The 27,943-nt window shown below is 29.1% G+C and overlaps 1 protein-coding gene across 2 annotated transcripts in view; it reads left to right on the forward strand.

The window, feature by feature from the left end:
• Nucleotides 1-27,943, forward strand: part of LOC103569707 (microphthalmia-associated transcription factor) — a 77,735-nt gene that overhangs the window by 16,694 nt on the left and 33,098 nt on the right. For both annotated transcript variants that reach the window (XM_008547164.2, XM_008547165.2), the window contains exons 2-3: nt 9,783-9,990; nt 19,833-20,213. In XM_008547164.2, the coding sequence (XP_008545386.1) occupies nt 9,783-9,990; nt 19,833-20,213 (589 nt within the window). The remainder of the gene's footprint in view (nt 1-9,782; nt 9,991-19,832; nt 20,214-27,943) is intronic.

Here is a 27,943-nt window from a genome sequence, read left to right on the forward strand (position 1 = left end):
TCATTAGCAATAAGTGATTATTCACTGCCAAATAGCGATTGTCATGTGATTGTTACTAATTCGTTTTTAGAGAGTAAGGTTTGCCGGTTTGGTATACCAAAATCAGACTAAACTAGGAAAGTCAGTACACGGAAAGAACATTATGGGAAGTTTTGCTATGCATTATAATCTCATACATGGGAACCATTCCTATAATATTATGGATATCGTTCTCATACTATTATGGGAACCATATGTATAATGTTATGAGATTGGTTTCTATAATTTATGGGAATGGATCCTATATTTTATAGGAAGTGTTCCTATATATTATGGAAATGATTCTCGAACTATGCCAGCCTTTCGATTTTATTGTTTTTGATGATCGCTACATGAATTATTGCAATCAGTTAGCTTCAATAATATCATCATCAAAATTTTTGAAAAATCACTGTTTCTAACATTCTTTTCCAGATTAAAATTTTTTGCAGATTGCAATTACCGACAATACTTTGTTTAATTACACTCATATTAAACAAATTTATAAAAAGTTATTAACACTTTTTTTTATTTAATAATTAAATTTGTCTGCAGCAAAATAACTTTTGACTCATTTTCTTAAATTTTGTTGTCTTTCTTATGTCTATGATTAATTTGTATTATTTAAAATTATTATTTATAGAAAACTTGCCCACTTTAAATATGAAAACTATATTCTTATACTTAAATGTAATCGTCACCGCGGAGAATAAGAGCAGATACGGGCACATGAGGGCATATGGAGGCCCGCATATGAATGCATTATTATATTTTTCAAAAAGAATATGTGCTTCGATTATTAATCAAATAAATTGATTATTCGAACACACACTATGAGTGTTTGAGTTGTGTAGTTTTTTATTCTCCAACTATTTTTTTCGATTATATACACAAAAAATAATTTGACTGTATAAGATATTTACTAAAATAATAGACCATCTGTGTTATATAATTAAGACTATATTCATTAAAAAATTGAAATAGTAAAGAAATCTTTATTGGAAAACTAATGTTAAAAGAAAATAAAATTTCATTCCAGAATGTAAATATTACCGAAAGAGGTTTAAGTTCTTGACTAGTGTGTTACCCTTTGGATTAATTCAACCAGTTCCATTTTAATTATACGAGAAAACTGATTTAAGCGTCGTCATTAAATTATGGAATACTGTAGAAACTTATATGAAATAAAAAAAAAAAATTAAATTAAATTAAAAGAAAAAAAAAATAATATAAAAGAGAGTAAGAAAATGAAGAAAAGAAAAAAAAACGTGCTTACTTGCCTTCTCTGTTATTACACAGGGACGCGTTTATGTATAATTATAGTACTTCTTTCTCATCAAGAGGTGAGAAAAATATCGTCAAACGAACTCACGAGATTTGATTTAATTTCTCAGATTTATTTTTTACCACTCGTTACATTTTTTATGGCTCTTTTGACATAGTCAACTTCGCCAAATATACAAAATTTTTTCTCATTACAAGAACTCATGGAGCGAAAAAAAATATTCTTGAAACCCTATATGAGTATATTTTTTAATGCATATTATTTTTCTATAGTTACGTATATGTGAATTGTATTAATATTTGTAAAAGATCTATTGTCACTGTGAGAAAACCGGTGTTAAAATAGATTCACTTTTGTGTACTGGTGTTATTTTGTAGTGTGCTTATGGTATAATTAGTATATTGCCTTTTCAGTCGATTAGAGTAATTCTAAGTTTACAAATTAATTTTTTTGGAAATCATAATATTTTAAGCTACGCTGTAAAAAAGTTATTGAGTAAAAATGATTACTGAGGATTTAACATCGTGTTCCCAGTGTGAATTTACGATTTGAATCACCAACCGGTATACTTTTAATATGTCGTGAGTGTTATCTATCACACCATTCAATGCTATTAGTTCAAACCTAATACGGTGCTCAGAATTTTTTACAGTGTACTTTTCATTTTTGTGAACAGCACGAAATAGTGACAGTGTCTCTTAACAGTCATTTTCTTTTTTTTTTTTTTTTTTTTTTTTTTTTACAAAGAGGTCTTGATTTTACAATTTTGAAGATTCAACTTAAAAAATAAAAAAAAAAGATAAAGTTCTTGATGAATTCAAAAACATAAAAATTTGATGCTTGAATGTAGATACTCGTTTGCTTCAACAAATATTCCTATCTTGTAAATCCGGTGAAATAAGAAAATTGCTGCCGGGGTTAAGATTATACTAACAAGAGCGACAAAGAGCAGATAAGAGAAGTGGATGTAGTATAGCATCTCTTGAAAGTTTTAACGCTTTTATTATGGCGAGTCTCAGTTTCCGACTTTCCAACTTCCTGCGGAAGGAAGGAATTTTTAATTTCTAACGACGTTTAATTGCACGGAAGGAAAATCTTGCTAGTCCCTTAGTATCATGAGGATGGTGATAGTCAAAATAGTTTAAACTTTTTTATTTTTTTATAAGAATATTCTATTGACTTGGCCTGTCATCGTATTTCTAACATTTTTTTTTCCTGTTAACAATTTATGGTAATTCTTAACATAATGTGAGTATTGATGAAGGACAGAAATAAGTTTTAAACTAATTTGGTAATTTCTGCACGGAAAAAATTTAATTATATTATCTTCAATACGAAATTTTTAATTTTAACTATCTGAAATAGTAAAATGTTTCGGTAGTAATAATAATTAGTATTACCATTGAAAATGATAACAGCTACAATTGAAAATGGTAACTGTTATCATTCAAGGTTGTAAAAATTCTAAAACATGAAATAGAATAAGTTCATATTAGTTAAAATGCGTTATTTATATTCATCATGGGTGTGTGTGTGTGTGTGTGTGTGTGTGTGTGTGTGTGTGTGTGTGTGTGTGTGAAATTGATCAAAAAGTGAAAATCACATGCAGACAAACTTCCGACTGCGTAACACCGATATTTAAATTATTTATTAATTTGAAGAGCAATTATTATTTGGGCTGATGGCAATTACACTGAAAAATTTCCAACAAATTTTACTATGGGTGCATTGTAACACCGGACCATAAGAAAACTGGCACAAAATTTACAAGTGTCCCATAGTAAACGGTATGCGCATAGGTCCCAGTCGTGTCGTCTGCGCATACCGTTTACTATGGGACGTTTGTAAATTTTGTACCAGTTTTCTTATGGTCCGGGGTTACAATGCACTCAGTAAAATTTGTTGGAAATTTTTCACAGTGTAGTACCATCGCGTTGTTAAGAATTCTGATGTTTATAATAGTTATAACTATTAAAAGTTTTAATTTCTGATTATCATAAATAATTTTAGATTTTACTATATAGTTAGTAGATACTACAATTCAGATTGTATATTTAGTAATTTGAATTATACTTACTACTATCGAATTCAGCTTAAAATTTGTTCCATAACTCGATGATAACTTGTACTATAAAATTCTCTCTGTGTGGATTTATTTTATTATTCTAATACGATAGTAATATAAGGCTATTTTTAGGATTTTTATAAAAAATTATAAATGCTCCTTAAAAACAATTAGAAGTACAATAAATTTTTTTACTGTTTACAATACTTTTTAATATGATTAAGTTAGTTATTAGTTTTTTGTTCAATTTCTTAATTTCCTAATTTATGATTTATATTCTTGCAAAACCTAGTCGTTCGGATACCATGAAACCATCCCGAGTCGAAAATTAAAAATTACATTCATGTCTCTAGCCCAAAATAGAACCGATTTAGAGCACTGTAAGCCATCTTGGCTCCTACATTGAACCTCAGGATCCTGCCATATATTATGAGGTACTATTTTGAACCGCTAAATCTGATATATATTTTTTTTAATTAAAAATTTCTTATTAAGTAATAAGTAACAGTACTCAAATTGTAACTTTTTTCATTCATTCCTATTTTTTATTATTTTAAATATTTAAGATTTTTTGAACTTTTAAATTTCAATTGATGCAAAGTCACGCATGACCATGCAAAGACCATATTCAATCATACATGATCATGTATGATGAAGAAAGAATAGGCATGCATGATTCATACAATATTGTGCATGACCAAACTCGATTATGATTGATCGTTCATGGAACTGCATGATTCATGCAAAGGCATACATGGCCATGCAAAATCATGCATGGGCATGCATAACCAGAAAAGAATGGTTACGCATTCATGCAATTTCATGCATGGCTAAGCTTAATCATGAATGATCGTTCATGACACTGCACGGATTTTGCAACATTATGCATGTCCATGTAAAATCATGTTCAATCATGCTTGATTATGCATGACGAGGAAGAAATAGTCACGCAAGATTCATGCAATGTGTTTAGACGTTAAAGTTATTTAAAATTATATATATAAATTAATTTTTATATCAAAATTACAGATTTTTTACTTCTTCATCTATTAAATTTTTAATAATATTCTTGCTACATCTTGAAAGTAATATTTTTATAAAAGTTATATACTATCAGAAGATCGAGGCCCAACGTCTCAACGGTCTACCCTTACCCTAGTAGAAATGAAATCGAGTTTTTGTCAAGTAACTGGCCAGTTTTACTAGAGATCCAAGAGAAACATGGCGGCTTTGAAAAAACTGTCACTTTAAAATTTTAAATTTTGAGGTTATTAAAATTATCAGTTCCTCGGAAAAATAAAACGATTTTCTAAAAAATACCCAGACAAATCAAAAATTAATTCAAATTAATGTATTTTTCTCCAAATTACTCCAAAAATTTATATGCGATAGATAAATCTAACCTGAAGCATAGATATATAGATCAATAAATAAATATTGACTCACATTGACTGACATTAAAAATTAATTAATTTAAATAAATAAATTATAACTTAAAATAAAAATAATGATTGACAAACAAAATTATTATAAAATTTATTTATTGAGTCTTTTATTGACTTAAAAAATCAGAGTTTAATATATGAATGTTAAACTATAAAGCCGGCAACATCATTATATTTTAAAAACAAATGTAATCATTAAATCGTATTTTTGAAAATTAACTATAATTAACATTTTATTATTAATTATGTATAATATTTTTTATTTTTAATTATCCCTTTTTTCGACTTCCTCCTTCCCAGTTTTTAATAATTCGTCTAAATGACAATTTACAATATTTGTTTCTATTGCCCATAGTCGCAATTCACTTATTGTATTTATTTCTTTCATTGATTCCATTTTTTAATGTGTATATTATTAATTATTTATCATAAAATTATTTACATATTAACGTACACATTAAAAAATAGAGGTTAAACAGAAAAAAAATAAACACACACATACACACTAATACAGAAAATATATTGGTGTGACCAATGTGTACGCCTTAGTTGTAGGTGGCGGGATTTCTAGTTTTTAGCCGGGATCGCTGGCCAGTTACTGGTCTAAAATCGAGTAAAAACTAGATTATTTCTACTAGGGTAATATTTGATGAACAAAGAAAAATTAATTTTTTCCTAACAGAACATTTGATTATTTCTAATAATTTGATAAATAGCACGAAAACATTCAAGCCTCTCTATGCATCTGAAATTGGGCAATATTTCTCTTTAAAGTTTATGGATAGTTTAAGTTGGCTTTATTCCCAATTCGGGAAATAATTTTCCAACAGCGTATATCCTATGCACAATATATGTGTAAGATACTAGCTAGATATAAGCTGGTGAGAAAGAGAACAATAATATTCATAATAAAGAGGTTATAAATTGTCTGATGGAATGCTCGGTTGTTCTACTAGCTTCGAAAACAGTAGTTGACTTAAATGACATATAGTTATAGTGCAGTAGCATATATTCGCGAGTAATTGACTGTCGGAAATTTGCAGTTAACTGAATTATATCTCAGGGGGATTGATAACATCAGAATCGTTTGGAATATATTGTAATGGTAACATGAATTCACTAAGGACAACTATACTAGAGAAAGTTTATTATGTTTCATTACCCTTGTTAAATAATAGAGCTATCATTATATAGGTATCGAAGAAAAAATTAAATTATATAATTTTATGAGTTAGCACCATTAAGACGTGTTTTGAACATTGTTTATTTTAAATTCTTTAATCCGTTTTTAGAAAAAGTATATAATTTAGTTTACAAGAGAAAAACACTTTTTACTAGAGTTGTTGAATCTTTTGATACAGCCCAAGTTAAAATAATTAAAAAAGTAGTTTGAGCCTAAAAGGCCTCAATTTTTTCGATGTTGGGCCTGCCGCTGAATGTGATGTTATTCAAGTCCTCAATGTCCTAACAATCGCATGTGAAGTAAATCACCATTTTGCAATAGTGCAGTAACCCTCTGAAGCCTACTATACTTTTTATTTATAACTTCGAATTAGCTCAATCCTTTAGCATAAGATTATTGTTACAAATAATAGCTGCGTTCTACGGAGAGAAAGATACTTCTGACTGAACGTGAGCGTTCGAGTAGTAGTGCGGTAGCGGTCATGTTTCATATTCGTGAGGTCTTGGTTTCGAATCCTGGCGCCAGCAGATTATTTTTCGAATTCTTCAGCAGTTTTTACTTACTGGTACAACAAATTTTTATTTATACCACTTCAGTTCTAGCCTTTTCTATAAAGAAGATTTGAGAAATTTCATAAATTTGAAATAGAAGGAAAAGAATATATTAATTAATACTACTGTTATTGATAAATATTAATTATAATCGCACAGTAATGGCAGCAGAGAACCGGTCTCCGTTTATTGATTTAACAGGGATAAATGTGAGAAATTTAAGTCGCGCCCCATTAGAACTATTTTTAATTTATCGTCTTTCCCGCAATAAGTTCCAATAAGTGGTGCTTGATGATTACCAGCGTTACGTACTATTAAGGAATCATATTTACAATCTAGACTTTCTTCAATATCGAAATGATAAAACTCTATTGATATGAAATGGTTATCAAGTGCATTTATAACTCAAAAGCACTCTTCATTAGGTATATATGGTCCCGGATAATTTGGTGACTCCAAGTAAAATGTTTCATTACTTCCAACATGAATATTTTTTTACCACACATGGCCTTATATTCGATTATAAAATTAACGTATTTTTTTCGCATCTAGTGTTGACGAATAAGATTTTTAGCACATTACTATTAGCTATAAACGTTGCTTCGATTTATCCGCAATAATGACCTTAAAAGGAAAAAAATCGATTATAAACAATACTAATAGAAAGATTTTTTAATATTTAATAACATTCATTCATTTCCAGAACTCTAAAAAAATATTAAAAAGTGAATTCAGAAATTCGACTTTAACACTTTTTATAAAGTTTCCTCAGAGAGGGAAGTTAAGATGTCCTCGATTTTTACCCCCACTCTTAGAAAATAAATCTAATCTCACGTCGTTGGGCTTGACTCGAGCCGAGACAAGACAAGATTGGAAAGATCTTGTCTCGAACTTGACACTTTCCGTCTAGACCATTTGTTTATTTCTAAATGTTATAACAAGTTGATTATGTCAATAATATTTCTTTAAACTTTTTTTGCTCTGTAGTTATAATTTTCAAGTGATTAAATATTGGATAAATAATTTTGTTTATTTTTAAAAAACCTAAATTATTTTAAGGAAATAGAAATGTCGAGTATTCAGCTACTTTCATTTATATCTACACAAACCGCATTCATTTTTATTGTGTTATTTTATTATTGATATTGCGCTCATGAACCATAGATCAATTTCAAGCTCAAATGCGTTTATTATTGCATGTACGGTAGAATACCATGAAATAGATCTTACACTTTTTGTTGTTTTTAAATTTACACGGTGTATTTTTAAATGTGTTGTTAAAGATATTTTATAATTATAAAAATCATCTTGTTCAGAGAAAAATAATTTTCTTCTCTTCTAATGAGTCCCTATGTATTACTAAATCATCTAGAAATTTTGTCGAAATTAATAGTGACGGAAGGTTTACCTAGAAATTTTAAGAATAATAACTAATTTTTTGATATCTGCGAACCTCAACAACTTGATAATATTTTGCAAAATTATCTAGCTGATTTGATAAAGATTGATGGCTATCTAATCATAACGTTTAATGTAATTGTACAATAAAGTGGTACTTAAAATCTCTTAAAATTTTAGCTCTTAATTTTTAAGTGGAAACACGGACTATAGATGTTATTTATTTATTTTTATGGTAAAATTGGTTGATTTATTTTTTTCTTTGGTTTTGTACCCCCTGGAAAAAACTTTCAGTACTCGTAATCGATAGTTTATCTACTCAACTGACATTGCATTCTGTGATTTTTCAATTTAAAGTAAATGGGCGCCATGAATAAATTTAATTTCTAGTTTATACGAATTCACTATCTAAAGATTTTCGATTTCTTATAAGTATGAAAAAGAACAAAACAGCCTTGATTTACTTGTATGAGAATGTAGTTTAATAAATATTAAAATTATTGAAAACAAATTAATAAATTCACACACCTCAAATGCGACACACACACACACACACACTCTGGCATCACTTTGAAAATGGTCAGAATAGCTTCATAAGATCTCAAAATGTCGACAAGTAATGAAAATTTTGATTTTCGAAAACTGGGCTGAAAACAATAATCGAAGTTCTTTTCCCGAGTTTTTTGAAAATCGTCAATTTTAAAGCGACTAGTTTGAAAAAATAATTCGGCACCCGTTCTCGTTGAAAACAAAATCTAAGAATTGAAGCAAAATTATTTTTTGTTTATACAACGAGTTGAAAAGACCCGTATCTAAAATTCAAAACAGTTGCCTCTTGCACGGTTTTCAACTTTTTAATTTCAAAGACTCTTGTGACTGATGCAATGTATCATTAGACAATCAATATAATTAGGTCAAATAAAAACAAATAATGGGTGCTAATGTAATACTGCGTAACTATACTCTGCTTTAAGGTGTAATTTTAAATGTTATTCAATTCAAAGTTCAAAATTATAGCAATGTGTGGTTACGCAGTTGCAGGATAACCAACAAAATGACACTCTTTATTAAGGAACAGGGGGAAGGGGGGGGGGGGGACAGGGTATTTAAGGACTCACTGTTTTTAGGGACCCAAATACGTTAGCAGGCGTTCTAACTTTTTCCCTCTCTCGCACCCAAATAGGCGAACTGTATTATCTTTATTGCACTATAATACAGTAATCAGGAACTTTGGTTGAGTTTTTCTCTTAAACAAATCAACATTGTCAAAAAATTAAAGGGCACTTCGCTAGATTAAACAGTAGTGCATCAATGTGCAGTCTGCAGAGAAAAACTCAGCCGAAAATATCTGATAACTCCTGTTAAATTTTTTCTTTTTTTTTTTTATTCAAAGTAAATAGAAAAACTTTTCAGCAGAACCCCCCCCCCCCCCTCTTCCCTTAAATAGTGCCAATACAATGAAATTTAAAAAATTTTTTTCAAATTAAAAAGAGTACCTTAAAACAGTGGTATTGGGATTAAATACACTAAAACTATCACCAGAACACGAAAAATTTGTAAGTTTCATATGAATACATTCAGCGGTTTTTGCTATTAGTTGAACTTCAGAAACGTTTCTTTACTTATTATTACAAGAAAAGTTAATTTCCAAACTGATAAAATATTTAGTTTGTTCTGTTTATATCAATTACGCTAATACTTCTCAAAGGTCATAAAACTTAGTCGGGTTTTTTTATCAAATTCATAGTCGCATAAGTCAAGACTACGTATTTTATAGTTACTTTCATAAATTAAAATTCTTCATAATTTAATTTTAAAAATATATTTCGTTTTTTAGTCCTCCGACATTTAAAACTGCAACACCAACTTCGAGGACACAATTGAAGCTTCAATTAATGCGAGAACAGTTGCAAGAGCAGGAAAGAAGAGAGGCTGAATTTCGTCAGAGTTTACAACAACAGAAACCAGTAGCGGCAACTCCAAAGCCTGTTCCTGGTGCACAATTAACTACAATAGGTGTTGATGTTCCTCCACAAGTTCTTCAAGTATGTTCAATTACACTGTTACAAAGTTTTATCTCAAATTTTTAAGGATCATTTCAAAATATTTTTTAAAGCTCTGCATGCATATCATATTTGAAACATAATGATTATTATTAGAATAAAAAAAAATTAATGTAACGGACCCACGACCCACTTTCTTTCTACGGGAGGCAGTTTCTTCGACCTTCTGGGTATACACGCCCTGCGAAGCTCCTATTTTCCCGAACGATACCCTTAGTCGAAAAATATAATCAAGTGAACAAAGGTGGGCGTTAATCGGAGGAGAGTTCAAAGAGCTCGCCCTATTGACGTATGGTAAGCCACAACCACCACGAGTCCATGCCTCAGTATACCTGACACTTCTTCCATCTTAGGAAATAAAAATACTCTGGTCTCTACTCTCTATTTGTGAATTAAATTATAATTACCGGGACTTTTTGATGCGCAGATGTGTTCCATACTTATAAGCCACGATCATAATGCCGATCGGCGATAATTTTGTGTTGGGCGCCACCCAAATTTTTTTTTTATTATTCACAGTCATTTCAGCGTCTTGGTACTTGGTTATTTAGAGTCCACTGGTTAGGTTAACTATTAATGAGACTATTAGATACAGCTATTTATCTTCTTCCAGATTTCTAGAAATAATTAGTTAATGAATAACAAGTTCGGGAATTTTACTTAGCTAACAATTTCACTGATCTCAATATTCATTCAATCCATATTACACTATAATGTATTAATTTAGCTTGACAGTAATATATGGAATTAATTTTATCAGATAAAAAATGTACCCAAAAAGGCGCACAAAACTTAATGGCGCAAAAAATTTGCGGACTTTATATTTTTTATATTGTACATAGTAAAAACATTAAATTGAAAACAATCGTAAACAAGAGATTCGAAATATGTCCATTTTTTCCAATTTTTCTTTGATATTTTATACTTTGACTTGAGTAAAATAGAAATTTAATTGAATCAAATGCATTCGTCTATTTGACTAAAAATCATTCATTTCATTCAAACATATGTTTGTTTATAGTTAACAAATCTCGGTTGAAAAAAATGACACTACGGCTGGTGGCGCTTCAGTCGGCACTATCCAAATAAAAATGTGTTAACTATAAACAAATTTTTATTTAATTCAAATAAATCATATCTTTGTCTTTAAAAAATAAATGAATTTGTTTGTCTCAAATAAATATTGATTGGGTTCATTCAAATGTGGGATTTATTTACATGCAACAAATCTTATTTGGCTCAAATAAATTGTTCTCTCAATGCGTCAACAAAAATTGAAAAAATTGCTCGTTTTTTTTTTTTAATTGTATTCATTTCATAAGAAATATTCTTTTTCGTGTTCGAAGAGCCTGAAAATGAATGCCCAATAATGTTTTCGAGCTCATAGAGTTTAAAACCAATGAAAAGTTTTAGGTTGGTCAGTTGGGTCAACCATTTTGTACTTTTTTTTATATCAATTTATTTGAAATTTCAAAATCTTTCCAACAATGTATGTTCGGTACAAATGGCTTGTGTTTTATCTTACTTATAAAATATAAGAAAATGAATTATTTTTATCATTTTAAAAAATAAACATTTAAGTATTTATATTTTAAAAAATCTCGCATGTCGCTGGATAAGATAAAGTTGTAAAGTAAACTGACTCTGGTTACATTTAAATGAATTGGAGGGGCAATAAAAATCATAACTAAATACAAGAAACCAAGTTAAATAATATAAACTTATATCTAAAAGATAATTTTACGTTGCATCATATAAGATATATAAAATTATCTGAATTTACTTAAGACCTATTAGATAATAATTGTATTGTAATTATAATAAGATTCGAATAGTCACTCTCATCAAAAACGAGTTCTCTGCGCTTACATATTTCAATGTGCTAGAGTTTCGATTAAATGATTTTGAAATATTTTACATAATCTTTTACAAAAAATAAATTAAATATCGGTTCCAAAATCTACTCAGCTCTACAGTTCAATGAACCGCATCAATTTTAAGAAGAATCTGATTCATTAACGAGTATTCTTGAGCTCGAAGAGCTCAAAAGTGTTTTTACAAAAATAATTTTTTATACGCTCTTATCGTTTTCTATACAGGTACTAGGAGCCCTAAGAGCGTAACAAAAAGATGTTTATTTCTAAGCAATATTTTTAATCTTAAAACTCGAGGAGCTCGAAAATATTATTACGAATACTTTTGAGCTCTGCGAGGTTAAAGATATTCTTGAATGAATTGGGTGTATCGAGCTCAAAAATATTTTTCTTCCCTTGTACTATGAAAATTAAATGAATCATAAACAATTTAAAAAAACAGGTAACTCTTAAATTTTTTTTTTTACGATTATTGTTAATGGAATGTTTGAATTCGGGTAGAACTAAATATAAGTAATTGAAATGATGACTCAAAGGAGTTTCAGATCATTCGTGCCACGGCACAAATTATGACAAATTGTTCTTAACTAGTGCAGTGGAATATGAAATGAGTTACCTAGTGCTTGCATGCAGGAGTCTACTTTATTGAATTCCGAAGATCGTGTTGTGATTATTACTGAAATTGAATAATTGCTAATCAAGATGATGAATGGAATAATTATACTAATCTTATTATTTGTCGTATCTATTATTTAACTAATATGTATACGATTATGTCTTGACTGTATTGCCAAATAAATAATAATAATAATAATAATAATAATAATAATAATAATAATAATTATAATAATAATAATAATAATAACAATAACAATAACAACAACAATAATAATAATAATAATAATAATAATAATAATAATAATAATAATAGAAATAATAATCATCACAACATCAAAATATGAAATATTCGAAGAAAATACTAAAATTATAAAATTTTGATAAAATAATAAGTAAGGAAACAACCCTATGTAAAGAAAGGGTAGGCTTCGGTACCATACCATATAGATAATAATTTTTAAGCCTTCTATTTCATGTTTCGTCGTTTACTCTTTTAATATAAGTAGTCCGAGGTGATCCACCCTTCTATGATAAGAGACAATATTATTTGTATAAAAATATAAGCCGATCGACTTAATTTTATTATATTTTTTCCAATTGTTATATTCACTAGCTATATATTGCTTGTCACATCTGGTTTCTATGTATTCCTTTCTCAAATAGCAATGTTCTGTTAACAGTCTTACTTTAAATTCCACCAACTTCCTATCCATACTTATAAGTTGCTTTGTGTGTTTTCGATCTGGTCCATTTACGACCATCTTGTTACAACGCATTTCTTTTCTGTTTTTTCAAAAGTTGGTGTCTCGCCAATCCCTTAATATAAGTTCTCATATGGCGCAATGCCACTCCTATGAATGTTTCCGGATGTCGACTTATTTTTATTTCTTTGTATTCAGGTACTCAAATACATGTAAATTTTTTCATTTTTTAATAAACGCATCCCAAGCAATTTACTCGTTAAAGTAAACTCTTTTTCAACTTATATATACATTATTTCTTTTTATTATTTGTTTCTTCAAAAAAGATATAAGAAATCTATCCGCTGTATAATTTTCATATATTTCTTCGGAAATAACATGATTGAAAATATTTAGTAATTACTTAATTTCAGTACATTGTAAAAAGCGGGACTTAATTCGAAGTGAATTTTTAATCTAAATTCATTAAAATTAATTTAACTTTTTTTATTCAAGTAACTATACTTGCACTTTTTATTATTACTACTTATTTCATCTCATATAAGAGATAAAATGTACTGCGTTGCCGCATTTTATGGTAGGATTTCCATCGCTTCAAATACAGTTACATCGTTAGTTATAGAGAACAAAATGAAATAAAGTCACTGGTAGTGATATCTTATAACTACGATAGTATAGTAAAGTTAAAGCTGTACGATTATATGATAATTAGCTCCCAAGTGCGGTTGAATAAAAACGTGTATAGACAAGGCTGAATATATTAGGCGCTTCCGATACGACTTACAGCGCTCGGAAACTGAACTGTCGAAGCAGGTGTTGCCAAAAAAAATTTCATATATCATCTGATACATCTACAAAGCAGAGAAAACATTAGAAGAGTGAAATCTAAGCACTCTTATGCGAATTAATAATCGTTTTTATATGACTTACAATGAAACGAGCTCCAATATAGTTGAAGTCCATTAACTCGGAACTTCTCCTCAATCTTGACCTCCACTGTGAGATTCGCTGTCTCCCACCCGATACTATACATTTGTATGTATCTGTGTAAAAACTGAGACATCATACATGCAGATGTAAGAACACATATACGTTGTGGCTTACTCTATAAAGGAGAGGAAGCATTGGATAAGTCGAAATTTTCAGGAAATTTTCAGGTAATTTTCGCTTCTCCACTAGCTATCCGAGTTAAGACAGTTAGTCTAGGAGGAGTTTGCCAGACCAATGCAAATTTGCCTACTACATATATTTTCATTTTTAGGGATAGAAGAAAGCTTTATTTCTGCGCACTAAATTAGCCTTTAACTTGAGATCAGCTACACGTGAACAAGTGAATATAATAGCTTGTTCGTAATCTGAATGATTACAAGTAAAGAAGGCCCTATTTAAGGTATTAAGGCAGGGCCGCTTCTTACTATTTTGTCTCAAAGTGGCCTGTTCACCAGTACAGAGAACTGATGCCATGGGGGGGAGGCTTCTCTAAGCTCACTGCGATCAGTCTTTTCATTTCCTGAGATGGAAGAAGTGTTAGGCCCACATGGGGATGGATTTGTGGTGATTGTGGTTAGACACCACGCGTCATTGAGCTGAGTTCTTTCGATTCTTCGCCGGTTAACGTCCACCCTTGGTCACTTGATTATATTTTTCGACTGAGGATATCGTCTGAAGAAGAATTAGGGGCTTGACAGCGCGTGTATACCTATGCAGAACATTGAAAGTTTAAGTTTCGGTGCTGGTATCATAAAAAATATAATATATGGTATAGGATAAAAAACGATTTTAGATTTTGTATGATACCAGCCGTTGCCTTCGACCCAAGCAATCAACCTCACCCTCGTGTTAAATCGTATTGTTTCATCCCTTGCCATCCATTATGCTGTTTATCAGTCAAAATTATAATTTTTGGTTTCAAATACTTTTTAATTAAAAAAATAAACTGATAATCTCCATGTTTATTAACGCTGCTATTGATTAATTTTGGAATCATAATGAATATAAAATAAAGAGATAGCGAAAAAGGAAACTTTACGGGCTCGGAAACAAAAAAGACAATAAAGCAAGATCAAGATAAAAAGAATTAAAAGGATAAAACAAGTCTTGATAGTCATAATTTTTCTGAAGATACCACAAAGCGTTTCGGGTTAGATAGAACGGAATTGAACGAGTACTCTACTGGAGCACAAATATCCATAAATGATAGAGAAGACGACGCAACGACCTGACTTTATCTTTTTACGAGTCGACTTAGTCTCGCCAATTACACGATTCGTCTTCAAATGTCTTGTCAATGTAGGTTATCAATAAAGTTACTCAAGGAGGTTTTCCATGTAAAAAGAAAATATTTCTAAAAAAAACTCTTTCGTAGGCTCGTAAGAAAATGGGATGTTGGCAGCTTTCTTGAAAAAATATACTATTTTTTGAATGTTAGATAAGATTGTAGAAAAATAATAATCAATATATTTATTTAAAGTAATTTGAAAAATTAACAAAACTCCGCGGGCGAATCTCAAACTATCTAGCTGTTTTTGAGCTACTTAACAAAAAACACAAAAATCTATAAGTTAAACTTTTTAATTGATATTTCTATATACACTGATAGAAGGATTTGTTTGGGAGTAATAAATTGATTTATTAAATTTTTCTCAACTGACTTTTTTGGATTTAACAAATATTTAGTAATTATTAACAATATTTATTATAATGAAATAAGTAACTTCTTTATTATTAAGAAATATTTTTAATGCTAACAAAGCCTTATTAACATAAAAGAAATATTTGTTAGCACCAAACAAGGCTTGTTAATATTTAATAAATATTTCTTAGACGAATTTGTCGGTAGAGGGCTACACACGAGCCTGTAGTGGTGTACAAGTATTAAAAAAGCTATATGTGTGTGTCGTTGCGACGTCATATTGTTTACTCCGTTCTAGCTTGCATTGTTGTTTAAACGTAACCTACAACTGAAGCTCTCATATACTTAAATAATATTTATATCAGAAGTGTTTTGTAAATTGTCATCCATATTATAACTATGAAAATATGGAAGCCTTGTTAATTTTATTCAGTTCAATTTTAATCAAATATAAAACCATTAAAAACACATGTACTATCAAACGGATTTTATGTTATTTCTCAGCGTAGTTTAATATAAGAAATTTTAATTTGTTTATTCTAGTTATAGTGTTAATTACTATGAAATTGTATTTTGAAATTAAAAGAACAGAAAATTTTATACGATGGTTGTTTTAGTTATTTTTGTTTATAAATACAAATATTAATGAATGTGTGTAGCTGCATGCAAAAACATATATAGATATATATTCTTGAACTGTGTGATTTTATGAATTAAATTTTAATAAATAAGTTAATAGATAATTTCTTAAATATAAAAAAAAAATTTGTTCAAATAATAAAAAATATATTAAATATAAAATATTCATTTATTAATTATTAAAAAGTGATTAATTAAATGTTAAAAAGTGATTTATTAAATACTAATAAATCATTTTTTAAATGGAAAGAAATCGTTTATTAAATATTAACAAATCGTTTATTAGATGCTAAGAAATATTTATTAAATACAAAAAAATGATGTTTAAGAAATGATTTGTTAAATATTAATAAATATTTCTTAAATAAAGCTCCGTTAAGAAATAATTTGTTAAATATTAACAAATCTTTTTTAATACTAAGAAATCCTTCTATCAGTGTAATATTAATGTATTCTGTAAAACGTTGAATATCAATTAAAAATGTAACTTATAGATCTTTGCGTTTTTTGTGTGCTCTTAATAAATGAAATAAATATGTTTATCAAAATATTATTGAGCACTACTGTACTTATGTCGCTATATTATGATATGTACAACGTGTCATCATAACTTACATTTCAATGTGTTGAATCTTGTCAATAACTAAAGCTCAAGTCATATCAGAGTAGCTGGTAAGTAGCAATTTCATCCCAGATGCGTCAGTGGACTCATCGGTAAATCGATCTAACGTTCCCCGCCTTAGACTATTTCCTCTTATTACACCCAAAATATTGAAGTTATGGCAGTTGCTTTCCGTTCTCTACGATCTTTCGATACGTTAGAAATATATTTATTTTTTTATATTTAAATTATTATTAGCATATAACACTTAGAAATGACAGAAACTTTCCTTCTACATTGATACCATAATGTTAGTAGAGTTTTTTTATAATAACAATACATAAATTTGCAGAGAATTTTAATACTTAATAGTTATTCACACATTTGGTAAAAACGAGTACAATGATACATGAGGTATAAAAATATAATATGACCCGGGAAAAAATGATCAGACCTGACTATGTCTGTTCATGTATGATTAGGCCTGAAATCAGACTTGATCATGCCTGTTCAAGTCTTTCCATGCCTGATCATATCTATCCATTCCTGTTCATGTCTGATGCGCGTCAAAAAAGCTTAGGCCTGATCATATCTTTCCATGCCTGTTTATGTCTGTTCGTATCTGAAGCGTTAAATACACTTAAGTCTGATCATACCTATTCATGTCTGATCAGGTCTGATCATACTTTCCCGGGGAGGTACAAAGAAGTATGCTAACATATGAGCGTTCAATACCTATTCGTACTATTACGAATTTATATGTTTAAAAAAGAGGAAATTTGAGGTTATTCAGAGCCTTTACCTTACAGAAATAAACTAATAAATACTTATCCCTATTTTATAATAGAAATGAAAAATATGTGAAGCCAAACTATTCGTAACGTGATTGGTCGGAGAAAAAAAATATATGCAAACGATATGAAAATATACATTAAAATAAATATGTATGAAAAACGACACGCGCGTGAAGCGTACACTAGTAAACACTATTAAAAATTCATTAGTATTTATTAGTAAACATTAATACTCTGGCAAGTGAATCTAGTGAAACTATTGGAAATGTTTATTGCTGATCTTGCTTTCAATAATGTCGATAAGTAGTCTGATCAGTGAGTCTATATGACTACTAAAAGTGATATCAGTATCGATCATGTTTCAAATAACAAAAAATCTAATCTTGAAATTTTTTATTCAATATTTTTAATATAAAAATTTGTAAACTGCTCAATCATCACGATTAATATCATTTGCATTGTAAAGACTATTGAAATTTCTATGGTTAATATATTGACCTTCGAATAATCATAACTATTGAGTCCGTAGTATTGATAGAGTGGTACCAGCTTCAATTGATTTGCAGAAGGATTTAAGTTCGACTTAGTAATGGCGAGTAATTTTTATCGATAAAATAATTAATAAACCTCAATTAATTAATATAAATAGTAATTTGAGCATATATGACTAGATCGAAATTTTGTTTTTTCAGGTTACACCATCAACACCAAAGAATAAGTAAATTACGATTATGACATTAAAAATACTGTAAAAACTAAACGCACTCATTACGCTTTAGCATCAGTTTGCGAAAATATTAGAGCATTAATTTTTCATTAGTGTTTTCCAATACTGATCATTAGTAATTTTCCTTAATATTTACTCTCAAAAAATTACAACACTCAAAAATTAAAAATTTTTTTTTTTTTAATTTGACTATTTATGAATTTTATACTGTCTCATTTGGCCTCGTGTTTTCTTATACTTTTTAAGACAAAATACTATTCTATCATATACTTTAATAACTTAAAACTAAGTTCTGTAGCCGCAACAGGTTTATTTTTCCTTGCAGTTGATCTATTTAATGCACAAGTTGTATGTTTCTTTGTGTCACATAAAACGAATTTTATGTGTGGATGACGTCACTCAACTTGGGTGATTAGACATCTTTATTACTATCTGTACGAGAGATTATATTTTAAGATGCATCTGGAGGCCGTATGGTATACGTAAATTCGCAGTGAATTTCGCTAATTCATTTTCAGATAGTGTGTTACAAAAAATTGATCACATTAATTATAATTTACTTATGTTATACAAAGTGAAACCGATAAAAAAAACTGTATGGAATAACGTAAATAAAAAAAATATTAAACAAAAGAAATCTGGATCTATTAAAAAAACAATAGTACTTCTCTTTTTTTGAAAATTTGCAATTTTCGTAACGGGAAGTTAAAAATGATCGATAAAAAATTATTATTTTTTATTGAATCCGATGAAAAAATTAATCAAATTCAATTGGAGTTTTTAATTTAGGTTCCACATCCATACTCATTAGAACTGAATTAGTGAAAATTAGTGAATATTCAATATTTGCCAGTGAATTTCAATAATTCACTTTTAGAGAATAGTTAATTCCTCTCATAACTTTATAATCGAGCAACTCAGTTGAATTCTATGAAAAGTACATTGAAACTGATAGAGTAAGCTGTTGTTCTAATTTTATTAATTTTTGCTGATTTATGAGGGTTGGAACTTTTTAGAATTTTTTTTGAGAAATTTCTTTTCGATTTTAGCTGCTAAATTACATTTTATTGTTCTTATCGTTATTATGATTATGTTATTTATTTAAAGTCTATATTCATTTATACTTTCAGATAAACTCAATTTACAGCAAATAAAAATATAATAATTTCTGATCATTTAAAGTGATAATTATGAATAAAAAAAAAAATGTTTTTTCTCATGCATTATAATTTTTACAGGTGAGAACACTTTTAGAAAATCCTACGCGTTACCATGTGGTACAGAAACAGAAGAATCAAGTACGACAGTATCTCCACGAGTCATTTTGGTCAGCTGATAGTGAAGCCGCACAGAAGATTGCGGGTTCTAATAGTGGTTCTGAAGGTGGTAATGTCAGCAGCATTACATCAAACATAGGAATGTCCCAAGTACCAATGACAGTTCAAAGTGCTCCACCGGGACTAACGCATCATCAGCTAAAGCCACATCACCCTGATCTTGCATCTTACCCCCATACATCGTCATTCCTTTCTCAGGTGTCTGGTGTTTCAGCCAGCCCTGACCTAACTGGTGGTACTATGTCACCCGGACTTTCAAGCGTCGCAACTAGTAATTCTGAGGTCAGTGGTTTTTATTTTTATTTTCTTAACACACGGAAAACACCATTTAAAACTAATTGATTCTTACAATCGCGAAGCAAAAGATATTTGCAGAAAAAATTAATTTACAATCCAAACCAAAAATTAATATTATTAGCGAAAAATTACTTTCGTTGTTAATTCTTACTATTGGTATAGTAAATTTTATGATTTGTGAAAATTATAATACAGACAAGTCACAATTGAAAAGACAAATGTAATAATTAATAACTGCTTTTCCTGATTCAGAAATCTAATTTAGAATAATTCAAACACGATCCAAAACAATTCAAAGTTGGTAACATTGACTATATATAGGTAGGGGAGAGTGGGGTCAATTGAACCAAAATACTTTGACATTTTTTTTTTATATGAATAAAAGCAAAAAGATATTTTTTTTTTGACGAAATTAAAATTCATTATATAGACTATCATTTATCGTAAGCACATAACTTGACAAATGATAAAAATTTTCAATAAATACGAAATTGTACAACTCCATCAAATGGTTCAATCGTCCCCTTTGCGGGGGTAATTGAACCACTAGTCGGGGACAATTGAACCAAGAGTATTAGAACAACAAACGAATGACTTTAATGAATAATTTACTATTCATTACAGCTTAAAACTAAAATTACAACACTTCTAATAATATTTATTATTTTATATAACATTATATGTTAAAACAATCACTTTAAAAACTTCTGTCAATATAATTATTTTTTTTCTTGGTTAGTTTAGCTTGTTTTCACATTCTGTCAAAATGCGCGCGCATGTCTGATGCTCACAGTGTGATTCGTGTGGTTCAACCGCCCTGAGAGTACTGGTACAATTGACCCCATATGATTTTATTGAAATAATTAGTTTAAAAAAAAAATATTCAAGAACTATTTTACTAAGTGTAAAGCTAGAAATTTATGACTAATATATGTAAGAAGCTATTACAAAAAAATTTTTAAGATTACATTTGAAAATTAAAAAATTATCAAACAATTTGTCAAGAGCTGAAAAACAAAGTTCAGATGCCTAAAAACACAAAAACTTGAATTTTTTAAAAGTAAATCATCATATTGGTTCAAAATTTTGGTCAGACTGAGGTTTAGTGTATTGAAATATAATTCCATAAGGATGACTTATTTTTATATTTTTTTCGATTTTTTAAGCTTACTGGTTCAATTGCCCCGTGGTTCAATTGACCCCACTCTCCCCTATACACTCTAGCATGGATTAAATCATTCCAAATTAGATTTCTGAATCAGGGTTACAACGATCATTCTAAAAGCAATGTTCAAAATTTTCTTTGATAATATGACAATTTTGAGTTAATAACATTAGAGTAGAACTCGAATATTACAATTTATTTAATAACCTCAGGTAAAAATATTTCAAACTGAAAAAAAAAAAATTTTTTTCTCGGCTGAAAAAAGGCCCAGATAATGAAAACGTATATGTAGCATCGTTTTACGGAGAGAAATATGTTTTTGGCTAATTGTTCATTAAAATCATGGGTTTGGTAACCAAATCACCTATTCATTCATGCCTGATCGAATTTCACCTCTGATACTCTGTTATAGTTATAAATAAAATTATTTTTATAATAATTAATAAATAATTTTTTTTTATCTGCCAAACGCTTTAAATTCACGATAACAATCAACCAGAATATGTTAAAAAATAACCCTAGTTATGTTTCAGTTATTTCGATGTATGCAAATGTTAAAAATAATAAAACAATGTAAAAAACAAATGGAGAGTTTTTTAACCCAATCAGGTCAATTCAGGTAGAATAACTCGATCCGCTTTCATTATTACAATGTATATAACTAATATAAATAAAAATCTATTGTCCAATTATGAATTTATCCTTTCCAAAACAAGGAATAAATTCTTGGACAGAAGTCGCTTTCATTTATAAGTGGGTTACTCCTCAATATAAGAAAATATAGCGGACTATGAAGTAACGTAAAATCGCTAAAAAAAAGTTTTTTTTTTCTCAAAACCTCATTCGAAATTTAAATCGTAGATTGAACGTACTAGACGTAGAAAACGTAAATTCAACCTTTGAAGATATAAATAGCCCTAAAACTTATTTTAAACGTAGTTGACGTACGAAAACGTAAATAAGACTTGTGTAATCGTAGATACAACCTTTCAAAATTTCCAATTAAAAAAATTAAACCTATATATCGGAAACATTTCATTGTCAAAAAAACATGTCTAGCAGCCAGAAGACGAGAAATAAAGATTTTCTTTTTTGGGTCTTACTGACTACCTAGAAGTTTGTAGAAAAGGAATGAAAATATTCAGCAGCTTTTGGAAATTATTTTGGGGCGTTGAAAGAGAGATAACTCTAGACTTTGTACTCTCTAAACTAACTCACCCGCCATCGGTGGATTATCTCTTGCAAGGCCCAAAATATTTTTCAAATGGTGCTAAAAATTTTTATTTGTTGTTTTATGGCTCAGTTAAAATAGATAAAATACGAAGTGCACCTGGTGATTAAAATTCATCGAAATTGATTTTTTGCTCTGGTACATTGTCATGAACCTCCCTCTTCTATATTTACTAGATGCATCAGCTCGAAGAGCTCGAAAACGTATTCGACAAAGTTTTCGAGCTCAAGGAGCTCGTAAACAGCGGAGCTGGCCTGCAGCCCGACTAGAAATTCCAATTAGGCTTGCCGAAAGCCCAATTCGGACCGAATGAGGCTTTCCGAAATACGGCAAGCCTGATTCGGAGCTTATTCCGGCCTCATAATTAAAACCAAAATACGGCAGGCTAAATTCGGACCTTATAGTATTTGTATGAGGAAAACCAAAGCTCGGAATGCCAAAAACATGCCAAACTTGGTTGTTATTTGGAAAAGGTGTGGCATGGCGTTAGTTAGGAATACTTTTGGAATTTCTGACTGATACTTAACAGTGATGACCAAAGGCTTGCCGAAGTTCGGTATGCCAAATTAGGTAGCCAGTAAGAAAGCTAGGGTCAACCGATAGACAGATTTTTTTTTTGTTTTTCTAATTAAATTCATCGTTGTATCTAGTTTTATGTATGGATTTCAAAATTATTTAAAATTTTTGAACTAAGTTTTACAACAAATCTTGTATAAACTCATTTCTGTCGTTCTTACTATCCATCTTCTAAAAACAAGGCATACTGCTAACGATGTTGTTGAGGACGTTAATCCCAGTTTCAACAACGAGTTAAGCGGATTGACAAACATTCGATATATATATATATATATATATATATATATATATATATATATATGTAAACGTGCATGAAAAGATGACAACTTCTGTTCCGAAATCTTATTAAAAATAATATATTGAACGAGTTTGAAAGGATATTTTTCCATTAGATACGAAAAAAAGGTTTTCGTTAAAATTTAAGATTAAAACATATATGCAACTTTCAGTGCTGCCATGTAATATCGAATGATATTGGCAAACTAGTAAATTATTTTAAAAATTTGTAACCCTAGATTAATATATTTTCTCATTCAAATCATTCATTATGACTCTTGTTTTGGTATACGAAGCAAAATGGGCTTAAGAAATCTACGAATTTTTATTATGCTGTCGACCAAACTTGAAACAGGAAGTTGAGTTGCCGAAAATTTATTTATTATACGTTGTATACTTTATTTATAAAATTATCAGTTCTTTTAAAATTATATGTATTTCATAAAATCTTATAAAATTTATTATGTAAGTTCAAAATTTTATATCTCTATAAATATATTATTTATATTAATACGCGGCTAATTTCCCTAATAACATGTGTTTGAGCAAGATTCTGGAGTAAGTATCTTGAGCAAAGCCCCTAACTGTTAGTGTCTTTTTCTACATATGTGTCTTTCACAAGGTTGTGTATCGAGAAACCTATGTCAAGATTTGTGTATGTCTTGCTCATATATATATGGTTTGGTACGCAAGAATAATTAAGATCTTGAAGAAATTTTTTCAAAAATGTTTTTTTTTTGAATAAGTTGTAATGTGCTTGATGGATTGATTCTAAAGTCAACTGGACTCTGAAACTTTATAAGCCGCGTCGAATGCCACCTCAACCATCAAAATCGGTTAATTCGTTCAAGAAAAACCGTTGTCGAAAGAATTGAAGAAAAAAATTTTTTTTAGTATAAATCTCTCAAAAACGACTACATAAAACAATCCCAAAATTTGATCAGCTTAAGAACTCAATAAAACACGTCAATTGCAACCTAAACCGTTTCAATCGGTCAATTCGTTTAAGAGATATCGTTGAAGAAAAAATGGTAAAAAACATTTTTTTCGAAAACAACGGCATACAAAAGTATTTTCGAGCTCGAAGAGCGGGAAGTTTTGGGGCTGGCCCGGAGGGTCAACTGATGGACCGATTTTTTTTTTCATAATAATAGAACACTATCACTAGGCCACTCCTCTTTGCGTTCGAGGTGTGCAATATTAAATTTATTATAGGAACAAAACATACCGTCTAATAATTCAATATCGTCAGTTATTTATTAACTTGACGTGACAACATGTTACATGACTTTGTCATAATTAAAAATTTGAACTTCAAAAGGAAATTAATAATACAAAGTACTTGTTTAGCTTTCCGATCTCTGTTGTTTAGTAATTGAAAATTTAAAATATGTAGTATAACTTGAATGTAGCTGCATTGAGGCTACAATTTTCGTAATTCATAGTCTATTGACAATCTTGCGACACCATCGTATTTCGCGATCACACCGTTACATTGTCCTACTAAGTCAGGCACGTACACAAGAGTAAGAAATTTACTTGTCGTATTTTACGAACGTGCTTTGTTGACTTTAAATTGATTCTTATATATAAATAAATATTGTTGACGTCGTGTTCAGAGGAAAACAACTCCATGTAGAAAAAAAATCTTTATACATTTGTTATGATTATTATTTTAATATAACTATAGATCTTGCCATGCAATTAAACTTATGTACTCCTCAATGAAGCATAATAGTTTTCGTTAGCAAGTGAAGTCATCATACGCAATAGACCCCTTGAGAAAGTATCATCACTAATGACTTATGATGATAGAAATCAATGGTGATATATTGCCCATTTAGGTATATTAAATAATATAATATGTCAAAGATAAATAAAGAAAAAGTAAAATATACTTAATTAGTACTTTGTTGACAAATAAAAACCTTATATTACGTATCCATTAGTTTTTAATAGTTTTTTTAAACCTAAAAGCTTATAAAGATATAATGGATTTTTCTTTTATCATATTAGATAATATGCTTCGTTTAACGATAAATAAATAACAGATAAAATATTCCTTCATAAATTAAATAATTTAACATCGATTGTATAAATATGTTTGCACACAGTATATATATATACATACATATATATATTTAAGAGTGTTAGCTTTCATAGCGTTATAAATTAATAATTTATAAAATTCTTATCTCGGTAAAAATATAATATTGAATGGTATTGAGTATATCAAAAATTTATTTAGGTCATGCATAATAATGTAGTTGAAAAAATATTTTTAAATTATTATCAGGAAAATTTTTTTTTTAGATATGTAATTGTATGTCGCTGTATATTATTTTGATGGCTAGATAATGTAGTAATCAATGTAGTTATTGACAACTATGTATAAATAGATATTGCCCTATGTGCCTAGGTTAAGTAGAATTATAAAATAATATTGCCTAACGAGATTTACAGCTGATTAAAAGGTAATATAATACACGGAAAAAAAACGTAGCTCGGAATTAGTTGATAATTACAATAGCGAATTAGAAGATACGTTTAGAAAAAAAAGTTTACAATCCAAACCAAAAATGACTACTATTAGTGAAAAAATTCATTTTGTTGTTTGTTCTTACTGTCGGAATTGTAAATTTTGTGTACACGGAAATAATTTTATAGTAAATGCTATTATCTAGTTATAGTAAAATTTTTAAAGTGAATTATTAAATAAACAATCTGAATTGCAGTACTTACCAACTATATGGCAAAATCTACAACTATTGATGATAACCAGAAATTATAACTTTTATTATCTTAACTAATTATGACTATTATCAACATTTTAATTCTTAATACCCTGGTAGTAATAGTTACCTGTTGGTAACATAATATTACAACTTTGAGTTGACAAATTTTGTAAAAAAAGAACATTTGAGATTAAGTCATCAGAATCACTAGATTTATTTCGTCAAAGATGCTTTAATTATTAGATCGATTTGGAAGAATCAAATTATCTATAGATAATAATAATTATGGGTATGGAACCGTTCAAAATCTGTTGGGCTAATTTGAAGTGAGTCTGAGTTTTGAGTCGAGCCTGTATATATTTCTGAGGTAATATATACCTATCGTATTACCACCGTTAATTGGAGCATCCCAAATCTATCCTCGTTCATAGCATAATTTTGTTCCCTTGAATTTACGATTGTTATACATTCATTTGTTATTTAACATTTAACTTTTCTATACATTTGTATTTAAGAAATAAAAGGTCAATTCTTAAATTAGTATTAACCATTACATTATTTACAATATACCCGTATAATCATTATAAAAACAAGCGGATTACGTTATTACGCTAAATCATCTGGGAACATTTAACAATATAGTTACAACACATAACTAGCTCTGGTATATAGGAAGTTCTGTACGTTGATCTTAATGCCCTTTTTAATAACATCCATCTTGATTACCAGCATAGTTTGGAGCAGCATTTGTCTTGCCTTTGAAACGAAAATAAAAATAATTTCATTTAGTCTGTTATGATTATTACAATACCAATTGAGCAGAACTGACAAACAAATGTTTTAAATGATAAAAATTAAATTGGTATTCATTTAATACCCAGTTTCGTTTTATTTTATTCTCGAATTTTATAGCGCTTATTACTTTTTAAATATTATTAAATCAAATATACAAAATTCGTGTCTATAATTATGATATAATTGCTTCATAGAATGACAATTCCTTTTGTTCAACTAATTAACTTTTTTAATTTATTATTGTATTCAAATAATGTGATGATAAATACTATATTGTAAAAAATTTGTAGCGGGAAAACGGTCCCCAAGGACTTTCCACGATGACCTCGGTATCATTTTTTAAGCATAACTTAACATTAGCTTCAAAAATTACCAACTAACTTTCGTTAATAATGATTAAAGAAAATACAATCAATAACTGAACTGATAAAAAATATAATGTCAAGTATTTTCAATTGAAAAAATTACTGATTACAAGGAAAATTGTATTCATTGATCGAATGAAAATTCATTATAGACGAACAATTTATATACATAAGTTTTTGCCATTGATATTTCGCGTTACTAAAACCAAAAGGATGTATCTCAAAATATACGCCCTTTTAGTTCTGCAGAATCAAAAGAGCGTATAAAAATTTGTTTTGCTCCAATCAATGTAAAAATGTTAAAAACATTAAAATCTATGGAAAAAACGAGAAAATAAATGTTTTCGTTATACACGGAAAAAAATTATGGGAAGTTTTCCTATGCATTATGGGAATAGTTCCCATAATGGTATGGGAATAGTTCCTATACCATTATGGGAATCATTCCCATAATATTATAGGAATGATTCCCATAGTATTATGGGAATGATTCCCATAATGATATAGGAACTATTTCAATTGCATTATGGGAACTATTCCTATAATATTATGGAAATCGTTCCTATACCATT

Source organism: Microplitis demolitor, chromosome 3 (assembly GCF_026212275.2).
Source record: "Microplitis demolitor isolate Queensland-Clemson2020A chromosome 3, iyMicDemo2.1a, whole genome shotgun sequence".
Lineage (NCBI taxonomy): Eukaryota > Metazoa > Arthropoda > Insecta > Hymenoptera > Braconidae > Microplitis > Microplitis demolitor.